The 18,687-nt window shown below is 41.5% G+C and overlaps 2 protein-coding genes across 2 annotated transcripts; one reads left to right on the top strand and one right to left on the bottom strand.

Moving 5' to 3' along the window:
* Positions 1 to 5,840: 5,840 nt before the first annotated feature.
* Positions 5,841 to 10,515, bottom strand: FAM217B (family with sequence similarity 217 member B). Its single transcript, XM_032198352.1, is given in 6 exon segments — positions 5,841 to 6,107; positions 6,109 to 7,030; positions 7,428 to 7,513; positions 7,607 to 7,712; positions 8,923 to 9,126; positions 10,487 to 10,515. Coding segments are annotated over 5 exon segments (1,476 nt in total). The 5' UTR covers positions 9,018 to 9,126; positions 10,487 to 10,515.
* A 283-nt stretch (positions 10,516 to 10,798) lies between these two features.
* On the top strand, positions 10,799 to 17,296 carry PPP1R3D (protein phosphatase 1 regulatory subunit 3D). Its single transcript, XM_032198408.1, has one exon. The coding sequence runs from the start codon at positions 10,916 to 10,918 to the stop codon at positions 11,837 to 11,839; it is 924 nt and encodes a 307-aa protein (XP_032054299.1). The 5' UTR covers positions 10,799 to 10,915; the 3' UTR covers positions 11,840 to 17,296.
* The last annotated feature ends 1,391 nt before the right edge of the window (positions 17,297 to 18,687 follow it).

Genomic DNA, 18,687 nt, shown 5'->3' with positions numbered 1-18,687 from the left:
AGGCCTTTACCTCCTGACCTGTTTCTGAAAAAACAATATACTGATAAGGTCATCATGGTTATTAACTTGCCAAGCAATGAGGTTTCACAAGTGAAGCCTTTGAGCTATTCTATAAAACTGTTGTATGATCTGGAGAAAACCTCCGTGGTGTGGAAACAGCAAGCAAGGCTTTAACCTGGCTCTTGCAGAGCACATTCATTAGCTTGGGGGCAGGTTCCTATCTGCCAGACTTGGTTAATTTGGTCTGTACCAGACCCCCCCAGCCAACCTGCTTTCCTATTTGTCTATGTGTAGCTACTGTTAATTATATTGGAGCTTCCGTTATGTATTTTATGGCTTCCACACTCTTCCACACGCACCCGTTGTACAGCAATGGCTCTGGCCAGATGTGGAGTTGCTGCCAGAAATACAAATCAAGTTCAGGCCCACAAACCCCCCAGAAACACTTATGGAAATGCCACAGAATTACTGCAGGGGATCGTTAACCCAGCAGGATCAACAACAGGCACCGGCACGCTGTGCCAGGCATGGAAGGCCCCATATCCTCACCAGGAGGACTGAAAGCTGAAACCCCCTTCACAGGAGCCCTGAGCCCGAGTCTAGGGTCAAGGCAGCATCATCCCCTCCCTGGGGGCACTGCAGCAGGGCCCAGCATAGCAGAGGGACCCCCAGGACCCCAGGGGCAGCACAGCACCCTCATCCCCATGCAGCACCTACCTGCAGGAGAAGCAGCACAGTGAGGAGATCCATGGGGCACGTAGTGGGATGGAGGGAGCAACACGTTCCCGTGGCTCTGCCAGCCCAGCCCAGGCGTGACAGGAGTCGGTGGGCCCACTCTGGTCCTCAGGCACCCCTGGTGAGCTCCGGCTCAGTGCTGGAGTGTAACCCACAGCCGGGCTTCCCAGCAGGTGCTGACTGCACCCTGTTGATGGGCTCCCCACCTTCCGTCAGGTTCGGTGCCCCCAGACGCTGTTTCCTACCTCAGACTGCACCTTATTGGTACAGGAAAAGCCTGTTGTTTAGGAATGTCCTCAGAGCAGCTGTTCTCAGCAGAACAGAGAGAGTTTCCCCAAAAAGCTGTCTGAAATTCGGGGATGAGAAGGCAGCGCAATGAATCCCAGCTTGTGTTCTGCCCAGCTGAGCGCGAGCACGCAAGGCTGCTTGGTTCTTTGACGTGCCAGGCTAGAGGGCATAAACCAGGCTGTTGGCACGCTGCAGTGGAGTTATTCCTTCCTAGGAAGTTCATTACAGTATCTTATTACAGAGAAATAAAAAAGAAACCAAAACACTGAATAGCTGTGGTGGCTTTATTGACAATCATATAGCTTGTGTTGATAATTACTTGGAATCATCATTTCCTACTAACTTCACCGTTTGCAAAAGTCCAAGCATGTGACTGTAATGGGAGCATGCTATTACCTACACTTGCGATAGTTCAGCACCCCAAGTTGTATTTATCTGCCATGCTTAGGAGTGCTATTGTATTACTTCAGACTTTGAACCAAAAGTTTACTTGAAAGCTGATACAACCATTACTGTCTTGTTAAACTCAAAAGCCATTAAGCAAGTTTGAACTTGTATGCCTGAAGCTGACTTCACACCCAGCTTACAAAAATACATTTTAAATAAAACTACATACAGAAGCAGGAAATGAAAAATAAAGTCTTGTAAAATCATGTAAAAAAAAAAAGACTGAGTGGCAGACAGTATGGGAAAGGTCCTGGCTCCTATGAAAATAATAGGCACTTTCCATTCCATGTCAGCATTGTTTTTACTGGGGACTTCTTTGGAACTGGAAAATTTAAGGTTGCCAAAGTTGTGAAAGGAAGACAGGGAAGAACTGATCTTCTGCTAGGAGAAGAAAAGCAATAGATCATGTCAATTAGGCCACAATATTTTAAATCAAAGTGAAATTTACTGTTAACAGGATAAAAAGTAAAGCTTAAATAGCAGCACAGGGTAGGAAGATTTAGACATTAAGAAAACCTCCATAGCAAGAATGTTGAAACACTGGAGAAGGTCACCTAGACAGCACTTGCAACACAAGTATGTGGCTGAGACCCCACTTGTGCAAGCATCTACCTACATGTGTTTGCTGTGCACTGGATCATGATCTAAGTGTCCTAGAGATTAGAACAGAGCATGTGAAGCACTTTGATCGCTGCGTTAAAAAAAAAAGAGTATGATGAATTATGAAAATTGAGTATGATATTTAAGGCTAAAATGATGCCTTAACACAGCCATTACAGAAGTGACTGCCATGTGGAGCAGAAATAATCATGTATCTTTTAGCCAGGTAGCTTGGCCATCAGCAGCAATACAGCTGAGATATCACTGAGCTAAGAGCCTTTGTCGTAGTAATGTTTTAAAAGAAAATTCAAAAGTGCCATCTTGTGGATGATGAAAAGAATACAACTAAGAAACAAGTAAGCAGCATTTCACTTTTAATATAATAAATACACAGTAACTTTGAATTACAAGATCACTTTCCAATGAAATTACCAGCAAAAATATCCACAGAATCTTCAAATAAATAAGAACAAATGATTGCCAACATCAAAAGCTGGGCTCCAGACAGTGGCCTGTTTAATTATTTTTTTTATGAGAAATTATTTTTTCATTAAGAACAACAGTTGTTCAAAGTTTATATATATTGGTATAACTGAAGTAGGATCTGGCTATTTAAAATGCAACCTGAGTGTATCAGTTTTGTAGGTAGTACTACAGAACACTAAAATTACATAGAAAAAAAATCATTCCATTTAAATAGCTCAAATTACAGTAAACTTGCTCTTCAGCATCTTCAGTGCTACACTTAGATACATGTGAATATAGGATAATATTGCTATATAGAGTGAAAAAATATAAATAACCACCCAAACTGTGCTGTGGAATTATTTAAATTCTGAATGTAATGTACTTGATGGAATAAACTTTTCTGTTATATTCAGAAGTGTTTTTAAAGAAAATACCCATCAATAGAAAATGAAGGAAAGATAAACCATAGTCCTCTTCATAAAAGCAGCTCTTTTCATCTATAGGCCCAGAACACAGACAAGTAAAATAGGAGCAAAACTGCTTCCAGATAATATCCAACACTTGCAGGTCTGCTCACAGTAAGAACAGTTTTTGAAAGAAAGCAATTTCAAAAGTATCAAATGAATGAACAAAAATTAGAATCAGAATCATGTGATTATCATGTGAGACAAACTTACTTGTCCTGATCACAGCCAGAGCTTAGTGATGAACAAGTATCCAGACTTGTTTTCAGTGCCATCACCATCTCTGCCTATTAAACTTCTTAAAAAGTCTCCAACAACAGATTAAAGTGCATTAGACCACAAGTGCTACATTAAAACAATACTTACTAATTCCTGGGTCTGTGAGAAAAAAAATTCTCAGTGCCAATCGCCTTTGCTCTAGTCAAAGCTGACTGAAACACCACTTATTTATTTATTCTTTAAGAGGTGATCATGCAAAATGCGTATGTCTACATGCTCTCCATGTAATCTAGGAAAGCACCAATATAGAGCCACATTTCAGATAAAAATTTAGCATACACTAATATTCAGTGTCATAATAACATGCTGAATTAATTACTGCATCTAAGAGAATTTGTTTTTAAAAAATGCCATTCTGATTATTGACTTGATCCTGCTCACCTTGCTTTTGGTGCCTATAGTAGTGTGCCAAAACAGGGTACTAAAATCATGCAGTAGAACAGCGCTTATTATATAGTAAGAGCAGTCTTACTTTCACTACTCTTAATGCGAATCAGGAAAACTTGACTAATGAAGGCTTGGAGAATTTGGCCAAAGCCTGAAATTCCAGCAGTGGATGCAAGATCCTTTCATCTAAAAAAGCTGAAATACACAATGAGTCTGGAACAAAACAAAAGGATGAAATGTGCCAGTGCTGTGCAGTTGCTGGTATTTGAATGCCATCCTGTAAGTTTCACCACACCTCCAACACAGCCAATTTACTTGATCACTGAGCATGTCAGATTAAGTTCCACTTTAATTGCATAGAGCACAACATACAAGCAACTACAATTTATTTTAACTGTATCCTAACAAATACTGAATATGTAAATATACTGTACATTAAATTTGTTTCCTTTATCAATTTAAAATTTCACATTTGGTCTCCAGTAGACTAGGAAAAAGCCACTAAAAATATTTCTCACACTATTCCTGAGCATTGTTTTTATGTACTGTAAAATAATCTCATTTATTACTATATTTATTAATGTTCTCTCATTTTAAACTATATATAAATCCATGCGTTGAAATTTTACAAAGCTGAAGATCTGGTAGGCACAATGAATGAATAGAAACAGCTAAGCATCTTAAAACCAACATGAGATCAACCAGAGAAGTGCAATTCAACTATGTACATAAATATATTCTTTAGCATTTGCTACTTTCTCATTTGATATCACAATGGGAAGGATCCACTTCTAAAATTTGGTCCATCAGACCTCAGCTCACTTCTCATAAACAGTTCGCTGTGACAGGTGGCTGAGGATGAAGCTAATGGTGCTCAGGAATTATTTCATTTTAAAATGAAAGTTCAAAACATTTTCTAGAACTTCATTTTAACAGGATTGTGTCCCCAGCTAACAGCTGAACTGACACTTGAATATCCACTGAATTATTTTTCACATTCTCTTGTATCTCACAGACACAATTCAAAATAGAGTCCAAGGACAGGACCCTGCATTAAAAAATTGTACAATTTCTTTCTGTAGGGTATTTCCCCATGCCACATCACTAAACCCTGAAATAAGAAGCCAAGCTAAGTGAAGTAGACTGGACCATGGAATAGTCATCTCAGTAACTGAAAATAGGTATCTTTTGTATCAAAATATATCTTTGACAGACCTTAAAATAGCTTTCAAATTCATCCCGTAAGAGTCTATTTTCTATGTTTTGAGAGTTTATGAGTTCCGGACATTAGACCACAGAATATCTAGTAATATTATTATTTTGCATTAGTTATTGATATCCATGTGCGGTTTGAAATTTGGTCATTTCTTCTAAATGACAAAAAACATCAAGGTTTACAAAGTTAACTTGAAGGAATACTGTATATAAATACAGTGAAGGTTTCTGGGTATAAAAATATGTATTCCTTTTTCTTAATCTGCCACTACAGAAGCTGTCTGCTCCCTAGTAATTGTTTGTCTTTAAAATAATCCTTTCTGCATTAAAATATTTCAATACTTTATTTCCATTCTTCTTCCTAGCAAAAAATAAATAAAAATAGAACTCATCAAAAAACTCAATTTATCATCTTCTATGAAGAATTAAGAGTTTGACTTTGTATAGATAGGTTACTCCATTATTTTATAAAAACAATTGAGCCCTTTTTCCATCAGAAAACAGAACACCATCAAACCTGTCTCAAAATAGCACATCTGTTACAGAAAAAGAGCACAGCTCCTATTCTCTCAAATACACCAAGGTAAGCAGAGGAAACACAATGGATTTCAATGGAGTTCAGCTGGTGCAAATAGGACATATTGTACATCTCTAAACTTTCATATTCTGCTCGTGTTATCTTCATTGAACAATTATAAATACTTTTGAGGAAAGACTGATGGAAGACATGCCTTCAGGGAAAAGATTTCCTGCTGGCCTTGCTGGCTTAAGATCAAATGTATTGAAAAGAACAGTGCTGACTTAGAACCATGCATTGAGAACATGTTTTTTCAGGATCTTGCGATGAAGAAAACATGACCCTTCTGCATTGGCCAAATGCTTTCTAGCAGTCAAAAAACATCAAAAAAGATGTTGTTTTTAACATTTACATTTTTTCTAACATTTAAAAATCATTCTTCATTTTAATTTGTGCGATGTTTGCTTCGTGCCATTTGTTTTAATTTTCCTGTCCCCTGTTGGTTTTTTAGAAGGAATGTAATTGTTAGCATTGCCATTTTTCTTTGGGTTTGTACATGCATATGTTTTTACACCTTTCATGGGAGCAGCTGAACCATGGTATACTGACGCTTGCTTAGGGGGTCTGATGTTACCAACATTTTGAATTTTAGATTTGTTCTCAGGTGGCTGAATATTGAGAAGCTGTTGCTTTGCAGTTGTTTTTTTTCAGTTCACTTCTTACTTCACCAGATTGTCTCTGAGAAGACATTGCATATCCTATTCTCTCAGATAGTTTCAAGTGACCTGGATGTGAACAGAACTGTCGACTTTCTTCACAGTATAAATCTCCCCTGTGACCTGAATAGCATGTAGGGAGCTTTGTAACACTTTCCTGGGGAGCCAATTGCTTGCTAGGCAATGGGCTTAACAATGCTTTGCATTTGCCAGGGCTTTTTAGGGTACGTATGGCACTGGGAGCAGTCTGTGGTCTGGCTTTGGCTGCCTTTACCTTCTCGTTCTGTACAGTCTGCATTTGCAGCCATTCCAGCTGCAGAAGGCGATCAATGTATTTCTCCAGAAATCCTGTTGGCTTTGGTCGAAACTCAGATTTACCCTCTACATTAACAAAGATGGCCAGTTGCTTCAAGTCCCATGAGTTGAAAGGGGGTGGCAGGAAGTCTGGGTAGTAATATTCTGATTCCTTAAAACCTGTATCAGGCACATGCTCCAAACAACCTGGATCAATTTCCTCAGCTCTGAGTATGAGTTCTGGTGGTGTGCAGGGAGATGGAGGAATGGGAATCCTTTCTGAATCAGAGAGATCACTGGCACTATCATCTTCGGCATCTTCTTTAATAATTTGTACCGATTGAAAATCAAGAAACATTTCACCTGCAGATGCTCCTTGACATTTAGAGGAGCATGGACCAGCTTCAGCAACATATTCTTCACGATTCTTTTCAAATTTTTCTTTTTTACTGCAATAAAAATGTTGTACTGGCACGTCTTTAACCTTACAGAAGCTACCTTGTGTGCTGCCTTTTATGGCAGGAGGGATCCTGTGCACTAAAGATTCACTTTGCCTTGCTTCTGGGAGACTCTTCTTTGATCCTTGTACTCTAGGAAGTGATGTGCAAACACTCGTGATCCTTAAAAAAACAAAGATCATATCCTGTTAGAATGATTGATGTCTTTGGAACAACAGGTTACAAAGTTCTTGCCACCTCCTTCAAGGACCTAGATCTACACAAATTAAACTACAAATGGCATGGAAATTTAGTAATGAGGTAAAATTAATATTTGACGGCAGAAAGAATGCTACCTACTACTATTTTTTTATTGTTTTATTTATTCTGAATTTGCCTGAGAACCTATTAAGGCAGTATAGTTAAGTTTCCATATTGACTACGTACGTTCATTATCCACAGAAATTCTGAATTCTGAGTCTAGGGAAGTTAAAGGCAACAAAATGAAGCCATGATTTTATCACAAACATTTAAATACCTGCTTGATTAAATTGAACAGATGATCTTAGCACAGAATTACCGTTTTGACTGAGCATTGTCATCCAGTTGGTTTCTTCCCTTCTTAAAAGTACTTGGTTGGTTGCCATATTGAGTATCATGGGAAGTCTGAAAAGATATGAAAATATGTGATGTTACTATTAAAAGCTGACATAAACTAGGTACCCTTTTTTCTATAAACATAGAACTGGTTTGATTTACCTTTTCACTGGCACTTGATACATTTTTCCCTAATGTTCCAGGAGTCAGTTTCACATGAGAAACTGGTTTCTTTAGTCCTTTGGTGTTTGGATGGCTTTTTCCATTACTGCAAATAGCAAGGATTAAACTGAGTATGACACACAAATAGCAACCTATCATCATCAGAATATAAATACAATAAAAGTTTACAGTACCATTAAGTTTTAGAGAGTTGATTGCAACTATTCTTAATATTCACTGGAACTATGCTATGCTAACTTTTTGGTTTTTATAGTATTACTATACTACTATACTTTTTACGCTATTATAGCAAAATGCATAATTGAATGATACGATAACAGAACTTAGCCCCCGTATAAAGCCTTCTATAAGAGGATCCCAAAGTTACTTTGGGGATAATAAATAGTAAATATTAGAGATTGTGTATTTAATTACTACTGTATATGATACCTGGAACTGATGGTTCTAATGCACTTTACCAAATTAATTACAAAGTACAATATGAAGGCCACCACAACCAAATCTTGCTTGCCTTTCTCATTTGCATAGTCTTAAAATTTAAAGGATTATTCCTATAATGTTAATGAGTGGAAGTGGGCAGGGAGCATACAATCTATTATGATATTACTACAAACTAATTCACAACAGCAGCACAAAAAGATTCATCAGTTTGTTTTATACTGGAGTTGTACAAATATTAGTAGGAAAAAAAATCATATGCAAGCAAAAGAAATGGCATTACCAATCTGGACAGCTTAAAACTAACATATGTATTTTACTTCAAATCAGATATATCAGTGTAGGCACACAGCATCATTATATCAGTGTGTTGTTTAAGAACCAGAGAACAGTGTTTGTTCTACAAACAAGAAACATTACTAATTTTACAAAAGAAAGTTTTAAAATGTCATCTTAGAACAGGAATAGGAAAATTATACTCCCCCATCTAATTTAGATTGACCACAGTTTATTTAATGTCAGGCAAGACATCTTGTTCACAGTTTTTAAGTCAATATAGTTGCATTTTCGTTTTGTTCAAAAACAAAAAACAAAACAAAACAACAAGAACAACAACAAAAAAAAACACCTTTAATTCATCAATTCAAGAGCTTGTAGCAGAATGAAAATGAGTCTGGTGCCTCCAGTGACACAGACACCTCTGTCATTTTGTGACCTGCATGGTCCTACTGCACGATCATTTGTGGTGGTGTGAATCAGAGAGGGAGATGAGAATCTGAACAGTACAGTCATGCGCTTATTAACTCTTCTACAGTAGAGATTTCTATAACTAGAAAGAGAGAAAATAATTTCCTTACTTTACCATTCCTTTGTGGTTTTCATTGATTTGGATTTCCTTTTTCTGTGTCTTTCTGTGCAGTAATAAAGGATGTTCTTGAATGCCTGGTCCCATTATTACTCTTTTAAAATGGTATCTGCACCTTTATTTGTACATAATCTTCAAATGACTCCAGTCTTAGGTCCATACGACACAGCCTATCAGATGCAATCATCACCATGTCCTAGAAATGCGATAAACGAACACATGCAATTCCTCCCAATGCGATTTATTTTTAAAGCAGTACAACAATCAATAAGCAGCTACCAAATGGCACTGGAAAGCACCATCCCCTCCCTGGGTGCTTGTGTATTATTCCTGCATTATTCCTCTTCCTAGTGTTGATCCGTGCCCAGCAGTCATCCCCCTGGGTACCGAGAGGCGAGCAGAGTAGGGGAGCAGCACGGCATACCCGCCAGGCGCAGGTTGGCAATTAATGCTGCAATGCAATGCACTGATAACGCAGCAATGCTGGGGGGCACTGCCAGCCAGAATCGACACACACTTTGCTGCTGCAGCCACCAGCCCAGTGCTGTCACCCCAAGGCTTCTGCAGTCAGTACCGAGGGGATGCCAGGCCAACCACACCGTGTTCAAGCCTGTCCTGGAAACGTGGTTTGTAAAGATACAGAGAAATGTTTTGAAGTACAGCGGCGTTAGGAGAGCTGCTTTTCATACTACAGCATGCTCTTCGTTTTGTTCTTCCTGCAGGGCCTTACGCGTGCTGACTGCAGCCAAGTACCAGCCAAATGGTGGTGGGTGTCGCTGCTCTCCATTTAACACGAACAGCTGATCAGCCTCCCGCATCCTGTGCATGCGGAGTTGTCCTTTTCTGAGCCAGGAAACGCGCTCATGGTACGTTCATATATGTGGATTTTGTATCAAATGCTTAATATTTTCCTTATTCAAAAGCACATCTCCCAGCACTCATAAACTGCTACCAAAAATGCTCCCAGCAGCGTATGCAGGGGTCCTTTCTCTTCCAGACACCGCAGTCCCCTCCGAGGGCTGCACAGACACAGATTTCGGAAGGGGAACAGCTGACTTGCACCAAAATACCTCTCCTCACCCACCCACAGCTTGGCTGCGCTGCGCTTTGTGTTTATATGTATTCGATGTGTATGTATGTGGTTTGTTTTTATATGGTTTGTGTTTATAGGATTTCTGTTTATATGTACACGATCTAGATGTACATGATGTAGATGTACACGACGTATTTGTACACGATGCAGATGCACATAATGTGTATGTACACGGTCTGTGTGCGTTACCTCACCCACCGCCGTTCCGCCATCCCCCGTCCCTGCTCTCCCTCCCGGCCGCCGGTCTCAGCGGCTCCCTCCCGCACCCCGCAGCCCTCCGCGCCCCAACACCGCCCTCCCGTGGCCCCGATCCCCTCCGACGGCCCCATTTAACGGCTGCTGCCCACAGCCCCGCTCCGCCCCGGGCACTGCCCGCAGCCCCAGCACGGCCAGGAGCGACCGGGCCCTGACTGAACCGCCCTCTCCCCCCCCTCCCTCCCCCCTTCCCGCCCCGTCCCGGTACCTGCCGCGGCCCCGCCATCCCCCGGCGGCTGCGGGCGGGCACTGCGCGTGCGCGGGGCGGCCATGGGCGGGGCGGGCGGGGCAGGGCCGGGGGCTCCGCGCAGGCGGCCCCGGGAGGGCGGGGCCGGGCCGGGGAACCGGGAACTGGGAACTGGGAACCGGCCCCGGGCCCCGGCACCGCCGGTGGGGGCTGCGGGGCCCCCGGGACGGGCTGAGCGGGACCCCCAGGGCTCCTGCCGGCCTGAAGAGCCGCTCCGCCAGCCCCGAGCGTAGCGGTCGCAGGGCCCGGGTGTTCCCCGTGAGGCGCCAGCCCCTGGTTTGCTTCCAGCCGCCGCGACAGGTTCCAGGTCTCTGCCCTCGCCGCCTGACTGTTACCACAGGGTGCGTGCTCCGGGGAGGCAGCGCTCGGTGCTGACACCATCAGCTCAGGATGGAGGTGCGAGGCCCTCGGAGGAACCCCAGCTACCTGTCCGATCTCTACCAGAACATGCTGCGGGCTGAGGGAGCAGCGGCACGAGGGCAGCAGCAGCCCCTGGCAGCGCGTACCAGCAGCAGCACGTCTGTGCTGAGCGGTGCCTCAGCCAAGGGGGGACCTCAGACAAACCAGCTTCAGAGCAGCGCTTCCAGCACCTGCGACCCAGCGTTACGACCCATCATACGCCGCCGGGCGAGATCGTTGCCTACAACACCTGAAAGGAGGAAGCGAGCAGCGGTGCAATGCCAAGTTCCCAGGTGCCAGAGCCGTATGAACAGGGTGAGGTTTGCTGATGCTCTGGGCTTGGAGCTCACCGAAGTGAAAGTCTTCCAGACTGGGGAGGATCCATCCATCCCTTTGCATGTCCTTTCCAGGCTGTCCATAAACTCAGACCTCTGGTACAGCAGCCTGGACGTGGAGTTCACCATGCAGTGCTTAGTCCCTGACTTCCAGCAGCCTGCAGACTGCATGGATTTCTCTGCCCGACTTCAGGAGCAGCAGGTGTGTCTTGAACGAGTCACCAGTTCAGATCTGGGGCTCAGCGGCACCATCCAAGTTTGCAATGTTGCTTTTGAGAAGCAGGTGTCTGTGCGGTACACCTTCAACCAGTGGAAGAGCCTCCATGAAGTGGCTGCTCATTGGCACAGTAGCATCCCTGAGAAAAATGGGCAGGGTCAGGTTGATGTTTTCACATTCTTTCTCCCCGTGCCTCCTTTCCTTCTCCAGCTGTCTTCAGTAGTCCAGTTTGCAGCAAGGTACCAAGTCAACGGGCAGGAGTATTGGGATAACAACAGGGGCAAAAACTACAGTCTGACTTGCCGGACTCACCCCCTCAAGATGCCTAGAGAATGTGAGGAGAGCTGGATCCACTTCATCTGAATGAAAGAAAGTGGCTGCGGAGCAGCTTTGCGAGTTTCAGTGGCCCTCTCTGTGCTCCTGTGGCAACAGTCCCCTCTTTGAAACCTACTGAACGTGGTGGCAGTGTTTCAGGACAGGCAGGTAGCCAACAACCTGTACAAACTGTTCTAAACCTCTCAGAGAGTATAAAGGGCCAAAATGTGTAGAGTTACATCTGCTGAAAGCCTGTGTGATCTCTTGTGTGTGAACCAATGCAATTCAAAGGGATGCTGCCAGGATATTTTGCAGAGATCAAAACAGGACGCTTCATGTTGCTAGTCATATTCTAGATTTCATAGAATATTTCTAACAGATCCGTTTTACTATTTTGTACTGTTTTTTTAAGTGGTCAGTGTGGCTTTACTCAATTTTTGTTTCTAATTCTGTTTGTATTATCTCACCAAGTCTGGGCATTGTTCCAGTTATGCATAATTTGCATGGCAGACACTGTAGGGAAGTACTTGTATTTATATACTTTATTTTTAATTAAGACTGTTAACCATGTTAAATAATTCCATTAGTTTTGGGGTTCAGAATTAACAAAATGAGCAAAACCTACAGGAAAATGTCCAATCAGCCCGTTTTTTTTGTTTGTTTGTTTGTTTAGGAAAAAAAGAAGTGCCTTTTCTTATCTCCCCTGTTGCGATTGTTACTGGAGTATATGAAGGCAGGTCTTCCTGAGGAAGTTCTTGTCTTTTCCACATGACATACCAGGAGGTTTCTCCTCCAGGTGGTGGTACAGGAATTGTTCTTCCCTTGTGCAACCGTTCTTACTAAGGGAAACTAGAGGAATTTTGCACTCGTGTTACAATTACACTTGCAGATCTCAAAGCACTGTAAGAATGCTACTGATCTTATACTCAAAATGAAGCAAATATGAAAGGTGAAAGAAAAGCTAATACATGGATCTGTAAGCAGCTCATTGGAACAGTGTGCTGGAATCCCAGCTGGTTGTTCCCCAGCATCCCAATGTCATTGCAGCAGTACTTTCTGAATGCTCTTATCAGCTACTTCTGGTTATAAACCAGCTGAACTCCAAGACTGCATTGGAACTCCTTGCAACTCCAAGCAGGAACTCCAAAGTAAAGTGATGTTTTTATTTATCAGTAAAAATGATATTTACATGTGTTCACAGATTCCCTTCTATAGGAGGGAAAGCACAGCAACACTCATGTACCATCTACCCAATAGATGCTTCCTACTCTGCTACTTTTACTGTGAGGAATTAGTGTGGCTTCAGATTGGCAACAGGTTTGGTGACAGGCATATCTAGTAAGTAAAAGATTTCCCATTGTTTTTTTGCCTACATATGCAGCACTTCATGCAAAGTTTATATATATATAGCCTAAATTTTCAAAACTGCCTGGCTGGAAGTATTAGAAACGCTGCTTTTCAGAAGAGCTATACTATGAAAATCATGCAGTGTATTCAGGCATCTTATTTTAGATTGCTGCTTATTCATCAAAATCACAGGTTATTTTTAAAATCACAGATGTAATCAGCATGCAGCCATATATCAGTCTAGAATGTCCACTGAGTAATTCTGGAAGTGTGGAATCCCCAAGAAAACTTTTGTGTCTGGCAGCTTCATGTTGTTACTTCGTTGTGTGACCTATTTAGCAAAACCAGGATTTGAAGTGAACAAGCTGCCCGGTTCCATTATGTCTTTGGCTTTCAAAGGAGCCAGTCGTAACTGATGGTTCTATGAGCTGCTGAGGAGCTCTTTCAGAGTACTGAGAAAACTCAATCCTATTGGAAACCATTGAGAAATGACTGTTGGAATGCAGTAGGACAGAACTAACCCTATGCAAATTAACTTGAACTTAGGCATTTTGCATTTTGTTCTTTGTTTTGAATTGCATATTTATAGTTTGTTCCATACCAGCAGTCCAATGCGTACAGCTCTGAAACTGATTTCAAAGCAAAACTGTTGAATTAGAGGTTATTCTCCGTGTTTTAGGGTATTTAGTCAGCCTTCTAGGGTGATTAAACATGCTTCGTTGGCTGTTGTCTTAGTAGATAAGAGACATATTTTTAAAAAGCTAATAGAATTTGCAAGTCATGTTCATTTTCATTCTCTAATTTGGTACATTCTGGTAGTAATTGCTGTTAATGGAGTGGCAGGTTACATGCAATTTTGATTTCTAAGCTAAGTGAAATGTCCACAGATCATGCATTTGATTTATATAGCTTACATAGGTATTCAGTATAGCAGCAGAAATACAAGATGTACTTTTAATGTCTTGTTTTCAGCAGTACTAAGCACTTGTCAGTACTTGAATTCAGTTGGGGTTGCAAGGGCTTTCCCCTGAGAGTCAAGTTCTAATTATTGTTCTTACAGTAAGTGTCCCTACTTTCAATAACGATGGGTTTTTAACTTGTATCTATAGTGGTCAATTACCAGTGGTTATCTGTGGGTAGGGAACAGTAAAAATCATCATTTCTTTATTAATGTTTTGCATAAAAGAACTTTCATTTTCCTTTTAAGAGAAAATGCATGCCAGTGGTGCTTTAATTTTGTATTGGAGCACTGAGAGGTCAAAAGCTTAAATTGAAATTGATTTGAACAATCAACACAACTACTCCATTGGGTATTTCATATCCATTAAGGCAGGCAGAACACTTCTGAGATCAGGGTGAGGCTGTACAATGATTGCCAGCTACGTGGATTGAAAGAGTACTGCCTGCTTTCATTCCACCTGCATATGTTCTGCATCTGAGTTAGAGTGACCATTAATCTGGCAGCAACTCTTGTGTCGTAGACAATCAGTACAAGGAACTAGAACTCTGGTCTTCCTCATATACCACAAAAAAATGAGAGCTCCATGAGAAGGGGCACTATTTGATGCCTCCTGTGGTGGGCTTCATATGACTGAATGACGTACAGCAACACAGGACATAGCGCATCTGTACTAGTCAGCCCAGGCTTTCTGTATAGTCAGTTGGGATGTTGCCTGTAGAGTTAGCAGAGTTGCTGTGGTGTGCCAAACTGCATCAGCTCTGCTGAGCGCGCAGAGAACACCACGGGGTGAGTCCTGCCACATGAAATTCTCAGTGTTCGTGCAGATCGTGCCAAATGATGCCAACTGGAGTCTGCAGGTGTCAGGTGAGGTGAAACATGCCTGCAATGACTGCAGAGGAATCTTTATTGGCATGACCTGAAATTCTTATCCTTACATTGGTGAAACTTGCTTACTTAAGTAATTCCATTCAAGTTTATTTAATACTGCTAAAAGTCCATAGAAGTGGAGTTCTTACATGTTTGTCAGCTAAGAAGAAAACGAACACGCAGGTACACACAGAAGGACATGTGCTGAATAAAAGGCACTATTTATTATTCCCCTTCCCCTACTGTGCCTCCACCCCCACCTCCACCCCCCAATTATTGTATTTCTCCCATTAGTAATAAAACTGAATTCTCTCCCAGCAGACAGTTAAATTCCTTCTCTGCTGAGCCTGCTATTTAACAGCAGTTTACAGTGGATGTTGCTGAAGCCCAGCGTGACACTTGGCTTACTGGTATTAATATGCTGTTGTCATCTTCTGGGAGAGAATCTTTCATGCTAGCAAATGTCAAAATCTTGGTGTTATTGCAAGCAGGGGGAGATTATGTAAAGCTGAGACTGTCAGTTTAAAGGTTAAAGTCATGTACACCACAGTGTCAGGGAAATGAGAACTGAATGTCTCAGCAAAGTGAATTTGGCTTGTATTGTCTTCCTTCTGCAACCTCTCAGGGTATTTGCAAATGCAAATTTTGAATATTAAAGTATTGTTCCAAGTTTGTTTTTTTTAATCTCTGTATGTCTTGCACTGGTGGAGAAGAGCTGACAGCAGCTGTTACTAACTCAGTTGTCTGTCATTACTGGCTGAGTTGAGCAAGCCTAGCTTGTAATGGAACTGAGCGTGGTCTTGGGATTAATTCAATATATGAAAAACATTTTTCTGTAGGGAGCTTGTAAGCTGCTAAATATTCACTCATGAGGACTGAGTCCTGCCACATGACATGAAATTTGCACTCGTTTTTTCCTGTCACATTCAGTAGTGAACATCAAAATGAGTCTAGTTGACAAAAAAAAAAAAAGAAAAAGGATTAAGCCATTAAATAGTGGTATGCACCTACAATGAAAGCAAACTTACGAACTTTCTTAAGTTCTCAGGACGACTTGACTGCTTGCACTGTGTTCAAACTGAGCGCTTGCCCTATCATGAGGATTTTGTAAAAGTGAATTCTTCACTAGAGTTATTGTCCTGTAATGCACTTTCAAAAGCCTGTATTTATTATAGTCATACAATAAATGAATGTCCAGCAGTACACAGTTTCAAGGTTCTTTCAAGCATGTTTTGTTTTTGAAAACCAAACATGGAATTCATGTAAATGAAAAGGGGTTATTTTTCCTGATGGTCTTGTCCGGAAAAAAAGTATATTACACAGTATGTCAATAAAGTATATACATTACACAAAAGGTCATTTTTTTTAAGTGGAAAGTTGTAAAATGGTACAGTGCTTAATTCATATAAAAACAGTAATAGAACTATGGCTATTTTAATACAAGAGATTGTAATAAAAGCTTTTCACCGTTTATATGTCTGTCAGTGGTGCTCTTTTTAGCAGTTGCTCTTTGGACAACATAGAGCTGAGTTGTTGCTTACAAAGCAACATAGTTTAGGAAAATAATGTGGGTTCAAGAACTGCTAAAAATGAAAACCATGTAAAAAAAATACAGTGATTATATAGCTTGAAAAATGACTGTGCTGCCACTTCTTACATGGAATTTGCTGCCATTTAACCTCAGATCTGTGCATATGGCACTTGCAGGCTTAAGATCTAATGTTGGAAAAAGGCACGCTGCCACTTATTCTGATAAGTTTCTAATATGGCCTCAAGGAAAAGAAGAGGGGTATTTTTTTCTGATAGCATTTCCCAAAATTGTACTGGATGCCTCTTAATTGATTTTGTGCCTCACAATTGTGTTATTCTTTCTTCCATTTCTTCTTCCAATTTTCAGTGCTACACTTTTTCTCAGCTCAGATGATGTTCTCTTCACTCACTAGTTTCTTGAAAATAGATGTACATAGAGTAACAGCATCCTTCTTTACAGCACCTGATTTGTCTTCTACATGAAAGCATCTTCCTCAGTGCCAAGCATTTACTTGATATAGTTCAAGTTTGAATTAATTGTTGCCAGGTTTGTTGTAAAGCAAGACACAGGTATTTAATCAGAAGACATAATTAATAAAGACATATATTACCAGTTACTTTTAAATCAGCAGTAATAACATTACATTGCCAAAGTTGCTTGGGGGAAGACATTATTGCAAATTGTATTAAATACATGGAAATGCTTATGTTGTTAAAGAATTTCAGTGCCATGTTTTATTATATAGAGATTGTGTTATAAATAATGCATAGAGATACATAAAGGAGGGTGCTTTTAGAAATACATGGTATTATATTATCTGGTCTTTAATACTTTTTTTTCTTTTTTCCTATGCTGCTGAGGTGAATCTGAACTAGCAGTACCACCTTCATTGTTTTCACATTCCCAGCTATAATAGAGTATTAAGCATCACCTGCAAATAAATACGGTATCCACAGTGTAGACTAACCAGAGAGCAGTAAAGGATAGAGATAGCACTCTTTGATTTCAACATATCACTTGAAGAGTGTGAATTTATTTTAGTCTGTGTTTTGCATGTATGTTTGCACAATGCCACAGTTCACAAGTATTTAAGATATCTGAATATCCCACAATATAAATATCAATACTATTTTGTTGAGCTGATTTTTTAACACTTTGGCTTTGTTTTTACTTTGAGCGCCATACCACGAGGTTCATCTTACAGTTAGTGTTATTTTTATGTTTTAGTCTCAAATGTATTTGAATTTATCTTACAAAATAAATAAATTCCAGCTTCTAGTAGTAGTAATATACAAATAGTCAACTGTAAGTACAGTACTTAAAGCAGTGTATCGTCAGTGCTCGGTACACTCAGTTGCATGCACTTTCTGAAACTGTCTGATAAATCCAGTACAGCAAGCCCGAGCGTGTAGTCATTTGTCACTGGGAGTCTAATGTTAGTACTGACTTAGTATTGACTTCTCTCCCGATTTGGCCTTCTCCCTATGACCTCAGATCCGCAGCTATTTCAGCTGACATTTGATATTAAAACTTGGGCACAAATGCTTCTGACCCTTCTCCGTTCTGCACGCCCCTGGAGCTGTGCCAAGCCCTGGTTTTGGTGCCTAGAACAGCGTTTTCAAGACCTCCGCTCAAGGTAGGTGTTGCTGGTACCACAGGGCAGCAGGGGCTCCTGCGCACAGCACTCCCCTACTCCAAAGATGGTTTTCCTTCTATTTTCTCTGAATATTTTAAGCATGGTTGGCATATCAATGACCCATATAATCCATTTGAAAGGAATTATCCCCAGGAGGGTCATTGAACTCAGTGAAGTCATAATGTATTTTAACTTTCTACATTTTCAACAGGGCTCCTGGCATGTGGGACTCGCAAAACATTCCCCAAAGTTTGCGTGAGCCCTTGCAGCTGTTCCTGCGGAGAGCCTGACAGCTTCCATGGTTCGCCCCAGCCCGGTGAAGGCCGAATGTGAGGAGGGTTCTGCGGCTCTTCACAGAGCCCCGACACCGAGCCGCCGGCACCCTCTGGAACCGGGCCCGGAGCTGAAGCCGCCCCGGGCATTACCCGCAGGTCTGTCACGGCCAGAAGAGCCCGCCTCCCGCTGGACGCCTCCGACAGCAATTGGCTTTCAGGGGGCTCGCTCGAAGGCAGGGATTGGCTCGCGGACAGTGGGGCTGGGAGTGATTGGCCGGC

Source organism: Aythya fuligula, chromosome 16 (genome assembly GCF_009819795.1).
Source record: "Aythya fuligula isolate bAytFul2 chromosome 16, bAytFul2.pri, whole genome shotgun sequence".
NCBI classification, from domain to species: Eukaryota; Metazoa; Chordata; class Aves; order Anseriformes; family Anatidae; genus Aythya; species Aythya fuligula.
This window is presented reverse-complemented; position numbering and strand designations above follow the sequence as displayed.